This window comes from Sinocyclocheilus grahami, unplaced genomic scaffold, assembly GCF_001515645.1.
Source record: "Sinocyclocheilus grahami isolate Dianchi unplaced genomic scaffold, SAMN03320097.WGS_v1.1 scaffold26.1, whole genome shotgun sequence".
In the NCBI taxonomy this organism is placed as follows: Eukaryota; Metazoa; Chordata; class Actinopteri; order Cypriniformes; family Cyprinidae; genus Sinocyclocheilus; species Sinocyclocheilus grahami.
In genome coordinates, this window is record NW_015505205.1 from 1,822,314 (window position 1) to 1,839,380 (window position 17,067).

General features: G+C 34.2%; 2 protein-coding genes across 2 annotated transcripts in view; one reads left to right on the forward strand and one right to left on the reverse strand.

Annotated features, from left to right (window-relative positions):
• The window catches only part of zdhhc6 (zinc finger DHHC-type palmitoyltransferase 6), a 12,142-nt gene extending 3,121 nt beyond the window's left edge, over positions 1–9,021 (forward strand). The window contains exons 2-11 of the mRNA XM_016251754.1: positions 1,045–1,570; positions 2,160–2,251; positions 3,470–3,629; positions 3,854–4,015; positions 5,582–5,635; positions 6,641–6,808; positions 6,910–6,951; positions 7,044–7,189; positions 8,106–8,152; positions 8,229–9,021. Of these exons, the coding sequence (XP_016107240.1) occupies positions 1,304–1,570; positions 2,160–2,251; positions 3,470–3,629; positions 3,854–4,015; positions 5,582–5,635; positions 6,641–6,808; positions 6,910–6,951; positions 7,044–7,189; positions 8,106–8,152; positions 8,229–8,329 (1,239 nt within the window). The 5' untranslated portion in view covers positions 1,045–1,303 and the 3' untranslated portion in view covers positions 8,330–9,021. The remainder of the gene's footprint in view (positions 1–1,044; positions 1,571–2,159; positions 2,252–3,469; positions 3,630–3,853; positions 4,016–5,581; positions 5,636–6,640; positions 6,809–6,909; positions 6,952–7,043; positions 7,190–8,105; positions 8,153–8,228) is intronic.
• Positions 9,022–9,830: 809 nt separating this feature from the next.
• LOC107566323 (long-chain-fatty-acid--CoA ligase 5-like) overlaps positions 9,831–17,067 on the reverse strand; it is a 10,935-nt gene continuing 3,698 nt past the window's right edge. The window contains exons 7-21 of the mRNA XM_016251743.1: positions 16,537–16,715; positions 16,379–16,411; positions 16,233–16,284; positions 16,006–16,079; positions 15,833–15,910; positions 15,498–15,632; positions 14,534–14,668; positions 14,337–14,432; positions 12,693–12,765; positions 12,505–12,593; positions 12,312–12,428; positions 11,392–11,535; positions 11,186–11,287; positions 10,968–11,039; positions 9,831–10,105 (exon numbers count right to left, since the gene is read on the reverse strand). Of these exons, the coding sequence (XP_016107229.1) occupies positions 9,971–10,105; positions 10,968–11,039; positions 11,186–11,287; positions 11,392–11,535; positions 12,312–12,428; positions 12,505–12,593; positions 12,693–12,765; positions 14,337–14,432; positions 14,534–14,668; positions 15,498–15,632; positions 15,833–15,910; positions 16,006–16,079; positions 16,233–16,284; positions 16,379–16,411; positions 16,537–16,715 (1,514 nt within the window). The 3' untranslated portion in view covers positions 9,831–9,970. The remainder of the gene's footprint in view (positions 10,106–10,967; positions 11,040–11,185; positions 11,288–11,391; positions 11,536–12,311; positions 12,429–12,504; positions 12,594–12,692; positions 12,766–14,336; positions 14,433–14,533; positions 14,669–15,497; positions 15,633–15,832; positions 15,911–16,005; positions 16,080–16,232; positions 16,285–16,378; positions 16,412–16,536; positions 16,716–17,067) is intronic.

Consider the following 17,067-nt stretch of genomic DNA (forward strand, 5'->3'; position numbering starts at 1 on the left):
AGATAGATAGATAGATAGATAGATAGATAGATAGATAGATAGATAGATAGATAGATAGATAGATATGAATGGGTAAATAAGATAGATAGATAGATATGAATGGGGAAATAAGATAGATAGATATTAATGGGTAAATAAGATAGATAGATATGAATGGGTAAATAAGATAAATAGATATGAATGGGTAAATAAGATAGATAGATAGATAGATAGATATGAATGGGTAAATAATATTAGATAGATAGATATGAATAGGTAAATAAGATAGATAGATAGATAGATAGATATGAATGGGTAAATAAGATAGATAGATAGATATGAATGGGTAAATAAGACAGATAGATATTAATGGGTAAATAAGATAGATAGATATGAATGGGTAAATAAGATAAATAGATATGAATGGGTAAATAAGATAGATAGATGGATAGATAGATATGAATGGGTAAATAATATTAGATAGATAGATAGATAGATATGAATGGGTAAATAATATAGATAGATAGATAGATAGATAGATATGAATGGGTAAATAATATAGATAGATAGATAGATAGATAGATATGAATGGGTAAATAATATAGATAGATAGATAGATAGATAGATAGATAGATAGATAGATAGATAGATAGATAGATAGATAGATAGATAGATAGATATGAATGGGTAAATAATATTAGATAGATATGAATGGGTAAATAATATAGATAGATAGATAGATAGATAGATATGAATGGGTAAATAATATAGATAGATAGATAGATAGATAGATAGATAGATAGATAGATAGATAGATAGATAGATAGATATGAATGGGTAAATAATATTAGATAGATATGAATGGGTAAATAATATAGATAGATAGATCTATTTATACAGATACCGTACTAATTTATGAAGTTATACAGAAATGAACTGTGGAAAACAAAAGTTAACTGTGGTATTTTGACTTAAATTATAGTTATCCTGTTAACATTTTGTGTGAGGTGAGTCATTTAGGTTCTGTCTTCTGTTCCTTGTTTTCTCCACCTTTCTTCTCTTCAGATGGATGGCTTGGCTTTAGCTCGAGGATAGTGTGATCAGAGGATTAGTACGGAAGAATGCCACACGCTGACAGAGTCTGGAACTCTAGGAAACGGCTGGCCCCTGTGACTGGTGACGTAGCCGATCGCTGGTTGTTTCGGAGAAGACAGAAAAGATGCCCTTTGACCTCTTTAAGTCACTGCAGTAAACACAGACAACACGCCTGACTATTTCTCCTGTTACATTGAGGACATTAAAGACACCGAAATCCACCGAAACAATGAATATTCTGTCTGCTATAATCGTGTTTGAGAACCTCCATGAGGTCAAGAGGCTGTTCCACTGGGGTCCGATCATCGCTCTGACGGTCATCGGCATGTGCTCCTCCATGGCCATACTGGACTCCATCATCTGGTACTGGCCACTGGACACCACAGGAGGCAGCATCAACTTCATCATGCTCATTAACTGGACCGTCCTCATTCTTTACAACTACTTTAATGCCATGTTTGTAGGCCCTGGTTACATTCCTCTGGAGTGGAAACCGGTAAGTCTGTTTTGGGCTTTTTTCAGAATATTACAGTTTTTAAAAGAAGAGTCTTATGCTCACCAAGGCTGCATTTATTTGATCAAAAAATATAGTAATATTGTAATATTATTACAATTTAAAATAACTGTTTTCTATAAAATATTTACAATATTTTTTAAATCTAATGTATTCCTGTTATAGCCAAGCTGATTTATCAGCTACCTTTACTCCAGTCTTCTGGTTCACGTGATCCTAAGGAAATAATTATAATATGCTGATTTGGTGGTCAAGAAACATTTCCTAATATTACAAATATTGAAAACAGTTTTGGTGCTTAATATTTTTTGTGGAAAATGTGATGCTTTTTTAGGATTATATTCAAAAGACAGCATTTATTTGGAAATAGAACTATTTTGTAACGTTATGAAAGTCTTTACTGACACTTTTAATCAATTTAATGCATCCTTGCTGAATAAAAATACTTACTGACCCTAAACTTTATAACAGATTAGTATAAAAAGATTTTAAAGCATGTGTCTGTTGTATGATATTGTCTGCATTCAGCATGTCTAATATGACTTATGTTGTTGTCTGTGTTTTCTAACAGGAGAATCAACAAGATATAATGTACTTACAGTTCTGTAGATTGTGCCAAGGCTATAAAGCCCCAAGGTCACATCACTGTCGCAAATGTAACAGGTAGATTTGTCTCAACAACAGACTAGTTTCTATTAATAATGATGCATTTTAAAGCTGAAGTGTGCCAATACAATATCAATAAATAATAATGTTTTCCTATCCTATTTTAATATGCTTAGACAATTATAAGTCATTTGAAGGTTAATTTTCCAAAAAATGAGATCTCAACCAGCCCAATATGGCAACATTGGATCAAGCAGTGGTGTTAGTTCGGGGTTGGACCATTAGTTTGTCTACAATGGCAGATAGGTGGCATATTTGAGAAGCCTGTCTGAAAACAAATTATTATTGTCAATCTTTGATTTGATGATAGGTGCATAAATTACAGACTTCAGCTTTAAAGGGATAGTCTATCCAAAAATGAAAATTTTGTTCCAAACCTGTATGACTGTCTTCTTTTTTTTTTTTTTTTTTTTTTTTTCTCCATGCAATAAAAGTCCCCATCATTCTCGAAAATAGTTATACAGGTTTGAAACAACATGAGTAATTGATGACTGTTTATTTAAATTAAATTCCTTTAAGGATTCAATTATTATTAAACCACTATGTTCTTTACAGGTGCATCTCAATAAATTAGAATGTCGTGGAAAAGTTCATTTATGTCAGTAATTCAACTCAAATTGTGAAACTCGTGTATTAAATAAATTCAATGCACACAGACTGAAGTAGTTTAAGTCTTTGGTTCTTTTAATTGTGATGATTTTGGCTCACATTTAACAAAAACCCACCAATTCACTATCTCAACAAATTAGAATAGATGAGCTGAAGGCCACTGTCAAAGAAACCTGGGCTTCCATACCACCTCAGCAGTGCCACAAACTGATCACCTCCATGCCACTCTGAATTGAAGCAGTAATTAAAGCAAAAGGAGCCCCTACCAAGTATTGAGTACATGTACAGTAAATTAACATACTTTCCAGAAGGCCAACAATTCACTAAAAATGTTTTTTTTTATTGGTCTTATGAAGTATTCTAATTTGTTGAGATAGTGAATTGGTGGGTTTTTGTTAAATGTGAGCCAAAATCATCACAATTAAAAGAACCAAAGACTTAAACTACTTCAGTCTGTGTGCATTGAATTTATTTAATACACGAGTTTCACAATTTGAGTTGAATTACTGAAATAAATGAACTTTTCCACGACATTCTAATTTATTGAGATGCACCTGTATATGTCAAAAAACATATAGTGAATATAAAAATGGTTTCTTCCCTCAGGTGTGTGATGAAGATGGATCATCATTGTCCCTGGATCAACAACTGCTGTGGTCACTTGAACCATGCGTACTTCACCAGCTTCCTTCTGCTTGCTCCACTGGGCTGCATACATGCTGCGCTAATATTTATCATGACCATGTACACTCAACTTTATGATCGGGTAAGTGTTTTCTCACATTGTCTCACACTTTAATTCTAATAGCAAGCAACAGCTGTAGCTTTGACACGTAATGTACATGTAATGTAAAATATTACCTTGGTGTGCTCGCTAGGCTAAGCTAAGATGAGCTTTTATTGAAATGTTCATTTTATGACTAATGCTCGGACTGAGTTTTCTAACTCATGGTTGTTGTGATGATGTGCTGCCCATTTTCTTGGCTTTAGATCTCATTTGGTTGGAGCTCTGTGAAGATTGACATGAGCGCTGCTCGGCACATCCACCATCCCATCATGCCTTTCAGCATTGCAGCATTTGCAGCCACTCTTTTTGCACTGGGACTGGCACTGGGTACCACTATTGCTGTTGGGATGTTGTTTTTTATTCAGGTAAGACATAGTTTCTCTCACTTCCTTATATTTAGTGCTGTCAAACGATTAATCGCGATTAATCGCATCCAAAATAAACGTTTTTGTTTACATAATATATGTGTGTGTACTGTGTACATTTATTATGTATATATAAATACACACACATACAGTATATATTTTGAAAATATTTACATGTATATATTTATTCATATAATTTAAATTATATATAAATATATTTAAAATATAAACATAACATATTTTTCTTAAATGTATACATACATGTGTGTTTATTTATATATACACATAATAAGTACACACATATACTATGTAAACAAAAACTTTTATTTTGGATGCGATTAATCGTTGCCCATAGGGATATTCATTTCGGTTATTTTTCCTAACCGACGCTTGTTAACCGATTATTAACCGTTAACCGACAAGATTATTTTAATTAAATTAGAAAGGATAAGTGCCTGTGACCCATTAAAAAATACTAACATTTGTTTCCCGGGGATTAATTTTACATTAGCAGCAAACAACAGAACATGAGGATTCACTGGTCTTCATATCACATCACGCACCTGCAGCGCTTCTGCCAGCGGACAAAAACATCATAAAGCTAGGCTATATACTGTATATAACATAAATAGGCCTATACGAGAAATATATTTTTACTTGAATAATAAATTAAGAAAACGAAAGAAAAACTGCAACAAGTAGCCTAGTATGCAGAGTTTGGGTTCATTGTTGTGCTGCGCGAAAGGAAACCAAGACGGCAGAAAGCGGTGTCCTATTTTTCTTTAGGCTTATTTTACAAAAGCCCAAAGATTTTTTTTTTGTGAATGTACACAAATAAAGACACACCTTTTACAATTCCGATTATCTTTATGACTAAAAAGAGTAGTTTCTTCCACTGTTAGAAGGAAAAAACTACAGTGATTGCGCCGCATGCGCGCACACAGTTAAGCTTTGCTACCTTGACAATGCAGCCTGTTCATTATCATCATAAAATACAGTCAGTCAAACATATGGAAAAAAACTATGTAGTAAAATCTGTGCCGTTAAGCGTTATCACCGTACCGCCGTGAATGATGTTATGCAAACCATTTTGTTTTACGTGGATATTAGAACACCAGTGAAGTAGGCTACATAATAAATAATAATTTGCCATTCAAATACATCGCGAATACGGAAACATTTGATTTTGTGTGGAATGAGAGACCCAACGTTGGTTTCAGTTTCTTTTTAGCCTAAATGAATTCGTTTGGGCTTGTCGTTTATATTGCTATAACTTCTTATTAGGGCAGTCATTGTTAACGCATTAACGCATACGATTAATTTTACAATCTTTAACGTGTATTTATATATACATAATCAATATACACAGTACACACACATACAGTATATTATGTACTCAAAAACTTTTATTTTGGATGCGATTAATCGCGATTAATTGTTTGCAGCACTACTTATTTTCTTTAATAACAAATTAAATGAGGTCTGTTTAATCCATAGTTTGCTTGTAAGGATGTTTCCTATGTTTCCCACAGTGAATATTGATCAGAAATTCATCTTTTATTTTAGATGAAGGTGATTCTTCGAAACAAAACCTCAATAGAAGCATGGATTGAGGAGAAAGTAAGCTTGCTTCCAGTATACTTATCTTCTAAATGAGGTGACCTAATCCAATATTCTTTCCCAAAGCCTGAATACACTGCAACACTCTCTCAGGAGGAGTAGCCCTTTAAAGACTTCCCTGAACTATGAGCGCTTAGTGTCATCAAAATACACACACATTTATGTGCTGAAGGTCTTTATAATTGACCAGTACTTCAAGTTCAAGAATCTAGAAAGCTGGAAATCAGTATGCACTATTGTTCAAAAGTTTGGGGTCGATCATATTTTTTTAAATGATTTCTGTTATTCTCACCAAGACTGCATTTATTTGATCAAAACTACAGTAAAAACCAGTAATCTTGTGAAATATTTAATTATTATTATTATTATTAATTTATTTATTTTGCTGCTTAATATTTTGCGGAAATTGATACCTTTTTCAAGATTATTTAATGAATAGAAAGTTCAAAAGAACAGCATTTATTTGAAATTGTTTAACATCTTCAAATTATTATAATATATAATAAAATAAAAAATATTCTCACTTCTGATCAGTTTAATGCACCATTGCTAAATAAATGTATTTTAAGTAATTTCTTTACAAAAAAACTTTCTAACCACAAACTTGTGAACAGTAGTGTAGTCACATATTCAGAATTTATGTTTAAGTAATTTTGAAATGTAACTGAAATGGAATGTAATAGAAATGATTTGTCCTTAAATTAACACTAATTTAAAAAAATATATATATTCCATCTTTCAATTGAGGTTTTAACATTCATAAGGTAACAATAATTACAAAACAATAGCACAATGCAGTTTAAAATAGAGTTTAGCATACAGCACAAAAATATTGCATGTTGACTCTCCAAATGCACATGTACAGTATAAACATTCAAATCGTGTGTTTATTGGGTCTTTGTGGCTAGATGAAACCTTATGGAAGTATAGGGCAAAAGACCACCTCTGAATTCAGTAAGTCATGTGGGCTTTATTACATTAAAGCAAGAATCTCTGTGTTCCCAGGCCAAAGACAGAATCCAGTACTACCAAACAGGTGAAGACTTCATCTTCCCCTATGACTCAGGCAGCAGATGGAAGAACTTCAAGCAGGTGTTCACCTGGTCCGGCACCCCCTTAGGAGATGGAATCGAATGGCCTGTGCATGAGAAGTGTAACCAGTATACTCTAACCGTATGTTCTCAACATAATACATATTACTGATCATCCTTTAGGTGTCATATTACAGTTTAATACAGCTCTATAGCTCAGTTTGTAATGATATTTTTATTCAGATTGAGCAGCTGAAGCAAAAACATGATAAACGTCAGAGGAGTGTGAGTATTGCCGGAATCACTTTTAAACACTAGAGGGCAGCATTTATTTAGGGCAGCAAGGACTGGCACAATGGTGACCGTCTGCTTCACAGGTGGAGTACAGAGTGGTGGAGGACTACAATGGTGCTTGTTGCCCTTTGGGAAAGGGACTGAACACTTTCTTTAGGACACCTTGTACAGAGGAACCCAGGATCAAACTCACAAAGGGGGAGACCATCTTTGCTACAAGAGGAACAAAGTGAGCCATTGGTTTTAGTTACTTTAATGCTCCATAGCTTCCAACGGGGACTGTTGAAATGTACATTTACATTTAGTCATTTAGCAGATGCTTTTATCCAAAGCGACTTACAATTGGGGGATACATAAAGCGATTCTTCTTAAAGAGGCAAACAGACACAGGAAGTGGTTGTAATACCAAATATAATTATATATATAATAACCTTAATTTTCCCACGTGCTATTAGACTAGCATTCTTTACCATATTTTAGGCAGTTTTAATGCCGTGTTATAATATAATAATGTTTGGGGTCAGTAAGACTAATTTCTAATTCATTAATTATTTGATTCAGCAAGAATGCATTAAATTGATCAAAAGGGACAGAAAAGACTTTTATAATGTAACAAAAAAATCTACTTCAAATAATTGCTGCTCTTTTGAATTTTCTATTCATCAGAGAATCCTGAAAAAAACAATTATTGTGGATTTCAACTTTGATAATAATAAATATTTCTTGTGAACCAAATCAGCATATTAGAATGATTTCCAAAGGATCGTGTGACATTGAAAACTGGCAAAATTGATCGCCATTAATTGATCTCCGAAATTGATCGTGTAAATTGAGCCATTACAGGAATAAATTGAAAAATGATTCTATTTTACAATACATTAAAATAGAATAGATTTATTTTAAATTGTGATACAATTTTACTGTGTTTACTCTATTTTTGATCAAACAAATGCAGCCTTGGTGAGCATAAAACATTATTATTCTTTTTTTAATGTACCAAACCCATACGTTTGATAATGTAAAATTATTAGGTCTTGATGTTTTTGGAGAATTTTTTTTGTTTTTGTTTTTTTACTTTTTAGAGTAATATTTTTATATTCTTTTTTTATATATATATATATATATATGTTCTTGTTAATCAACAGATGGTGGATGTATGGAGACAAAGTTTTGAATGAGGAACAGGCAAAAGGTAAAGTTTTCGACATATTATAAATATCAAAAGTGTTTCGTAATTTTAATGTTTAAAATTATATCTCTCCCTAAAGCTGGAGTTCAAATTAGAGGATGGTTTCCACGCAGATGTGTTGAGAAGTGTCACTATGACTCGGCGAATAATTCAACAAATGAAGAAAAGAAAGAACAATGATGCAGAACTATATATTTCACAGCTCGCTTTGAACAGAGGACCTAATATTAGGGCCTGAACCCTGCTGAGATGCAAATTTCTTTCTGATTCTTTTGTAAAGCTGTTCAGTAGCACCAGCGCTAAGTGTTGAGGCAAATTGATACTGACAGACACCCCAAAGTTATTCACTTGCATAACTTAATGACATTTCATTTCCAAAGATCAGCTGCCAGAGAAACTGGCAAATGAGAAAGAAATAAGGGTTTTATTAAAATGGGATTGGGGCATATGGTAGTATATTCTCTAAAGGGGGTTATTAAGATGTTTACTTGAAACGTATTTCTTCTTCTTGCCTTTCTCTTTCTCTTTCTCTTACTCGCTTGCTCTCTCTCGTTCGTCGATGCCCACACTGATTATGCAAAGCTTTTTTTCCAATTGTAACAAGGTCTTTGTCATGCAAATTGTCTGAATTGTTTATATAATGGAAACAACTATTTTATTTTATTTTTGATGGCTTGCTTTTGTAAAACTGGTCAACCTCGCTGAAGTTTTCAGAGACAAATAAACAACCGTGATCGGTATAGTAATTTCGTAATTTTATTTTCTTCGTTTTTGTAATGGAAAGCAACCACAAAATGAGTTTCTACTCCACAAAGCACCTGTATGTAAATACAATTGTTTATTTAATTGATGTATTTGACATGTTAATGTTTTCACATTTTCTTCCTTGGAAAAAAAATAAATGAACATTCTTTGGTATTCATTAAATTTTTTAAGGATGTTCATACATTTGTTTTATATTAACATATCCAGACAAATCATATATGTCTTCTTAACTGACAATGAAGAGTCTCTTGGGCACAGATTAATACATGCAGTTAAAATTGATACAGTGCTTATAAAATATTTCATCTTTGAGCAAATATAGAAAAACATAACACAAATAGCACTCATAAATACATGGTCACACCGCAGGATATCCTCAGCTTTTATTAACGCACTACATGTTAGCATAAAGACTGTCAATCTGAACTTTAAAGAATTTAGTGAGATCTGCCCGTTTGGCTTTCAGTGTTGGAGTGAGGAGACCGTTTTCTATAGTGAACATGTCGGGATGCAGGTACAGGTCTTTTACCTTGAAAAGAGAACATAACCACTATATTAGGCGTTCAATTAAGTGAAAATTTGTAAAGCTGGTAAACCTCGCTGAAGTTTTCAGAGACAAATAAACAACCGTGATCGGTATAGTAATTTCGTAATTTTATTTTCTTCGTTTTTGTAATGGAAAGCAACCACAAAATTAGTTTCTACTCCACAAAGCACCTGTATGTAAATACAATTGTTTATTTAATTGATGTATTTGACATGTTAATGTTTTCACATTTTCTTCCTTGGAAAAAAAATAAATGAACATTCTTTGGTATTCATAAAATTTTTTAAGGATGTTCATACATTTGTTTTATATTAACATATCCAGACAAATCATATGTCTTCTTAACTGACAATGAAGAGTCTCTTGGGCACAGATTAATACATGCAGTTAAAATTGATACAGTGCTTATAAAATATTTCATCTTTGAGCAAATATAGAAAAACATAACACAAACAGCACTCATAAATACATGGTCACAGCGCAGGATATCCTCAGCTTTTATTAATGCACTACATGTTAGCATAAAGACTCTCAATCTGAACTTTAAAGAATTTAGTGAGATCTGCCCGTTTGGCTTTCAGTGTTGGAGTGAGGAGACCGTTTTCTATAGTGAACATGTCGGGATGCAGGTACAGGTCTTTTACCTTGAAAAGAGAACAACCACTATATTAGGCGTTCAATTAAGTGAAAAGAAAACCACACAATATATCAAAATGACATCAAAATCCACCGATTTATTTGTTTAAAATTGTTTTGGACTATTTTGACTTGTAAACGGTGCTTGTACTGTACCTTCAGACGAGATGTCTCATTAAAAGTTAAAAATATCTGGATGGATTACAAAACCTCAGATGTTTGCTTCACAAGACAATAATTAATCAAATGGAGTTGTGTTGTGGGTTATTGTGATGTTTTTATCAGCTGTTTGGCAAAAGGAACCAGAGGCATGAGATCTGATCTACTTTCAGCAAATTTTCATTTTTGGGAGAACTATTTCTTCAACAATAATATATGCTTATAATAGCCTAACGGATCATAAAAGTGCTTACTTGTTCAAAGGCATGTCGGGATGCAGGTACAGGTCTTTTACCTTGAAAAGAGAACAACCACTATATTAGGCGTTCAATTAAGTGAAAAGAAAACCACACGATATATCAAAATGACATCAAAATCCACCGATTTATTTGTTTAAAATTGTTTTGGACTATTTTCACTTGTAAACAGTGCTTGATCTGTGCATATACTGTACCTTCAGACGAGATGTCTCATTAAAAGTTAAAAATATCTGGATGGATTACAAAACCTCAGATTTTTGCTTCACAAGACAATAATTAATCAAATGGAGTTGTGTTGTGGGTTATTGTGATGTTTTTATCAGCTGTTTGGACTCTCTTTCTGACGGCATGAGATCTGATCTACTTTCAGCAAATTTTCATTTTTGGGAGAACTATTTCTTCAACAATAATATATGCTTATAATAGCCTAACGGATCATAAAAGTGCTTACTTGTTCAAAGGACTTCAGCCCTGCTTCACGCCCCAGCTTGTTAAGGTCAGAGATGATTGCTTTCTTTATTTCCTACAAGATAATGACGATTATTACTAGCAAAACTTAATATGTAACTATTTTGAAAATGCCACAAGTAAACTAGCAGAAGTCCTTCCGACTCAATTTTTTGCATGTATGTATTTCGAAGGTAAACTATGTAAATACACACAGCATACCTGATTTCTACAAAGCTCCTCTAGTGAACCTTTCACTCCAAGTTTTTCTGCAAATCCTGGCAATACTTCAGGGTCTGGCACGACTATGGCCACCAAAGAGGACTGGACACATTCAATTGAAATATAAGGCTACATAATAAACTTAAAAATAAAAAAAATAAAAAATGTTATCGTCAGAAATAGCAAGGAATGCATATTATTTTCACCTGTAAACTGTCACCATGCACAAACACTTGGGCGACTGGAGCGCTCCGAATGTAAACGTTTTCTATCTTTTCTGGTGCAATGTATTCTCCTTGAGCCAGTTTGAAGATGTTTTTCTTCCTGTCGATGATCTTCAACACTCCACTCTGGTAAATTGAACACAAAACATAACTTCCATAAAAGTCATCAAATCAACAACAAGTCATGTTAATTTAAGGTCAAGATTTTGCCTTGATTTTTTAAATGTTTTTCAAAGAAGTCTCTTACGCTCATTAAGGCTGCATTTATTTTGATTTTTAAAAATGCTGTAATAATGTGAAATATTATTATAATTTAAACTGTTTTCTATTTTTATATATTTTAAAATGTTGTTTATTCATGTGATGGAAATGCTGAATTTTCAGCATCATTACTCCAGTCTTCAGTGTTACGTGATCCTTCAGAAATCATTCTAATATGCTGATTTGGTGCTCAACAAACATTATTAACACAGATGAAAGCAGTTGTGGTGGAAACTATGAAATCTTATAGAAATATTTAGAAACATTTTTGATTTCTTTACCGTTACTTTTGATCAATTTAATGCATCCTCGCTTATTGATATTATTCATTTATTTAAAAAATTCTTATTAAGCCAACCCAAGCTTTTGAATGGTAGTTTAGTGTATAGTAATGTATTTTGGGGAAAATGGGGTCAAACAGGGTGTTTCTTGGAGTTTATTACCATTGCATTATTTAAACGCAAAAAATATTAAGCCTCTTTCTCATTTTGGAGCTAAAAATCATGCACATATTGTATTCAGCTTTAGGTTTTGTGACTTTGTGTCCTTGGCTGCCTGCTGATATCACAACACAATAGACATATACATTTCCTTCCTTCTAAGGTGCATTATTAAAAAAAAGAGAAACCAAGGGATCTCACAGGCAGCCATTTGCCGACATCTCCAGTGTGCAGCCATCCATCTTGGTCTAAAGCCTCTGCTGTCTTTTCTGGGTCATTGAGATATCCACGAAACACATTCTTCCCTTTGACACAAACCTAAAACGAAACAGAAAAGCCATAAGAGGTTTCAATGACATTTTAGTATATGGTTTATAAAATGATGTTCCATTACCTCTCCTTCACCGTTGGATGCAAAGTAATTCATTTCCTCCACATCAACAAGTTTGACAATATTACATGGAATAGGAACTCCAACATGACCTGAAATCAACAGTATACAAAATTAGTCAGTGCTAAGTGTTGTTTCACACACACACACACACACACACAAAAACATGTTTTTCAGTTACAGGAACCCACCAGTATGCCAGTCCCCCGGCATGGTGAAAGAGCAGGCTGCAGTGCATTCTGTCTGGCCGTATGCCTCGAATATCTGGAAGCAGGCCAATGATAAAGGGGTCAGCACTGGGTCACTGTGACACCAGATCAATACACATACATACATATACACCCTGTTTAACAGTGGCCATGTTTTTTTAAGTACACAATAAAGCAATACCGCATCACATTGTCTTTTATAAGCCAAAACAGGAGCCATACACTGTAAAAAAAATCTGTGACATTTACGGTAAAATACCGGCAGCTGTGGTTGCCAGAACCTCACTGTAAAAAATATGGTAGCAACATTTTAGGTTTTACAGACTTAACTTAAATTCGCTATAAAATACCGTATTTCATTAACTGATGTAAAGTTAAAGGTGGGGTAAGTGATTTTTCAAAAACGCTTTAGAAAACTGATTCGGGCCGAATAGCAAAACAAACTTGTAGCCAAGCAGCAGTAAGGGGCGTGTCTACTCATGATGTGGAGGAGAGAGCGTTCAGTCCGAGCCAAGCGACAGAAAGATAGAGATGTCGGATAAAAAACAAAAGAGGAAAATGTCTGCAGAACAAAAGAAGGCTTAAGGCAAGAAGTAGGACCCGTGTAAATATCGGATCAGCTTTCCAGCGCTGGAGAGAACTCAAGGAGCGGAAGGCCTGCGATCGGATGCCGAGGTTGCTTTGTTTCTTCTCGATAGGTGAGTAACACCGTGTCTGCGCCGCAACAGCTAATGTCTGTCGAGTACACTGGACAAAGCGACAAAGCGACCGTTGAAAATAATTTGAAATGTGTGTCAATACATCATAAATAGAACGCAGCAGCAGTTTTCAGTCGGGGATTTGTCGTGTCGTGCTGCACCGCATCCAGTGTAGACCATAGATATGTATACAGTATATATATATATGGTGTAGACAGCATCACTGATTATAATGAGTTCTATAGTATTTTGTTGTGCCGCGCCACTCGCGTCCGGTGTAGACAAGGTGTAACATTGCTTTTGCTTTGTTTCACAGAACTAATCGTGGCCTACGTATTGCGTACGGAGCTATCAAAATAGGGGCGAGACCCTTTTGGGGTATGTTTTGGTGATTTCAAATGTCATCATTGGCTACCAGAAATCGCTTACCCACCTTTAATAAACCAACATATTGAAGTGTTAATATCTGGTTTGAACCATTGTAATGCACTGATAACCACCAAAACCTGGTGGTGATGAGAAAGTCACATGATGAACCAAAGCTCATCACAAACAGCTTTTCTACAAGCTGAGGAGGGCAATACTTATATATAGAAGGTGCACATTCACACAAACAATAAACATGGTGACACACATGATACTGAAATAATGCAAATAAACATTAATTTAACAACATTAGATGTAAGAGATGACTTTTTCTTTTTCACTTCCAAAAACCGTACTGTTTTTGGAAAACTGTAAATTTACTGTAAAATTACATTAAATGTAATTACATTAATTCACCGAATATAGTATGGAAACTTACTGTTAACCAGTTAACAGGTTTTTACTGCAGCATTTCTACAGTCTTTTACTGTTAAAATCACAATCATTTTTTACAGTGTATAGTTCATCGATTTTTGGTGTTATTATACTCTTCCTTTCATACCTGGCACCCGAGGCTTGCCCGGAGAAAAGTGAGCACAGTTGGAGAAATGGGAGCGGCCCCCGTCACCATCACCCTCACGCGGCCCCCCAGGGACTCCTGCAGAAGACGATTCAAAACTTTCCAGAACCATTCCTCACAGGTGTACCACTCTTCCCCAATAAATACAAAAACCCTCCCATCTGGTCTGTTGGGGATACCTGCACTTTGTGAAAGATGAGTTTGTCCCATATGCTGTCATTCCTGATAATTCCATGCTTGACCTCTGCACATTTCTTCTCAATGGCAAAGTTCAGAAGCCATTTCTTAAATGGAGTCTGGGCCCCACTCTGGACCTGGAAGACAGCAGAAAATTAACAATGAGCATTTTATTGGTGCTCTTGTTTGTAAATGTACAAACAAATGTATATAAGTTCAGACTCTTAAGTGAACTCTTAAACATTGGCGGGTAACTTATTCCACATGTTTGTGCTATGGATGTGAATCAAACCTCTTTAATATAAGTCTGAGTTTTGACACTGCGACAAACGACAAGCTACAAAACATTTTGTTGATTGGTTGGTTTGTATTACTTAATATTGAGTAACTTACATTTTAGACACAATATTCCCAATTACTATTTCTGCTTCGTCAACCAAAATAGTTTGAATAATTGAAAAAAGGCACAATAGAATCAACCATTGAGCATCAGAGGAATAAATCCTGGAATCCGTTTTTGAACAAATCGGGTGAATGAACAATTCAATGACAAATTGAATTGAATTAGATTTTTCTAATGCTACTCATAAAGAAAACTGCTAGTTTCATCCCTGATGAACTAATAGGTTGAATTAATATAAGTTACATTAATTATACATTCAGTATAAGTTATATTAATATGATAATAAGTTACTTGAGAGTCACTTGTCGCCATCTACTGGTGTAATGTAAACTGCAAAATGCATCACTAAAAATTCTCCTCCACTAATGCTACAAAATCCTAACGGACTGCAGATTCCACATTCAGTCTGGACAAAAAATTGCTTGTCGTATATATATAAAAAATTAAATAATGTCTAAAACCTTACCTTCATCATTACATACTCACACTATTTAGTGAATGAAAAGAGGCCCATCTATAAAAAAAAATAGGCTCCAACAGGGACTGTGTGTGTAGTTTCATACCTTGTCGTAAACGCGATTCAGAAGACGTGGAACCACTGGGAATACAGTAGGCTTCAGGGCTTTCATGTCATCTGGTAGAAGTCTGATATCACCTTGGAAAAACCCGACTCTTCCCCCTACACTGTACAGCACTGTCTGATACACATAAATAAGATTCAAGATTCAAGTTTTTTTTTAAGAACAAGCAAGCATGACTTCAGTGTTCTTTTTCTGTCAAATAAATTCATCATGTGATATATAAAAGATTGTAGTACATGACACTGAAAATTTGAAAGACCTTTAGCAATGTTTCATAAAAGATGATGGTGAGCACCCGATATGAAAGAGCGGCTTACCTGTACAACTCTTTCAAACATGTGCGCCAGCGGCAAAAACGAGATGGACACGTCAGATGGAATGGGCACAAAGACGCTCTGAAGAAACATGGGTTTGGCATCCAACATTAAAAATCTACAATCCCATAGAGACCTTGTAAAAATCATGTAGCCATCACACTGACATACAGTACCTCAAAAGTCTTAACCACACCGGCTGCATCTGCAACCACATTTTCATGGGTCAGCATGGCTCCCTTTGGATCCCCTGAAGCAGAGAATACCGAATTAAAGCTAACGCATATAGAACACACCACAATATTCACTAGAGGTGGAGCAGCATTGGCTTCACAGATATAAATATGGCCTGCAGTGGTTTTGCAGTCTTGAAGCGGAATAGATTAGATTACATCACACTTACCTGTGGTACCACTGGTAAAGCAAATAATACTTAGGTCTTCTGGTTTTGGTGGCTGGAAACAAATCAAATCACATTATGTTTGTTAAATATATTGATGAATACTATTTGCTAAAAATAATGTAATTGATAATTAACCCATTACTCACAATAGGCCTATGATGGTTGTTCTTTCCCAAGGCCTAAAAAAACAAATGTTTTTAAAAATATATATTCTGTTCTGGAACCTTGAAAGATATCAGAGACTTTAATATTTTGTTATATTGTTTTATTATTTATTACTGATCAGATAGTGCTGTCAGTGTACCTCTACATCTTTCAGGGACAGGACATCCACACCACTCTTAGAGCCTCTATCAATCAATGCAGAATCATAGGGGTCCATGAGAATAATGGTTTTCAAGACAGGTGTGAGGTTTTTCTCACAGTTATCCAGCAGTGTTTCTGCCTTATCCTGCTTATCACATATCACTGTGGATATCTTTGCTGCGGAGATAAATATAATATTTAAAAAGGTCCAATCATATGTAGCACAAAATTACTGTGGTATTAAAAAAAAAAAAGTTAATTAAATATGTTAAATTGGGAAGTTATAGGGTAGGTTCGGGGTCAGTAAGGTAAGATATTTTTTTTTATAAATTAAAAATTTTATTCAGAAAAATCTGTCATCAAAAGTGACAGTAAGGACATTCATAATGTTACAAAATATTTCAAATATATTCTGTTCTTTTTCACTTTCTATTCATCAAATAATCCAGAAAAAAATGTAATAGCACTGTTTTCAAGTTCTTAACTTAAACATCAAATCAGCATATTAGAATGATTTCTGAAGGATCAT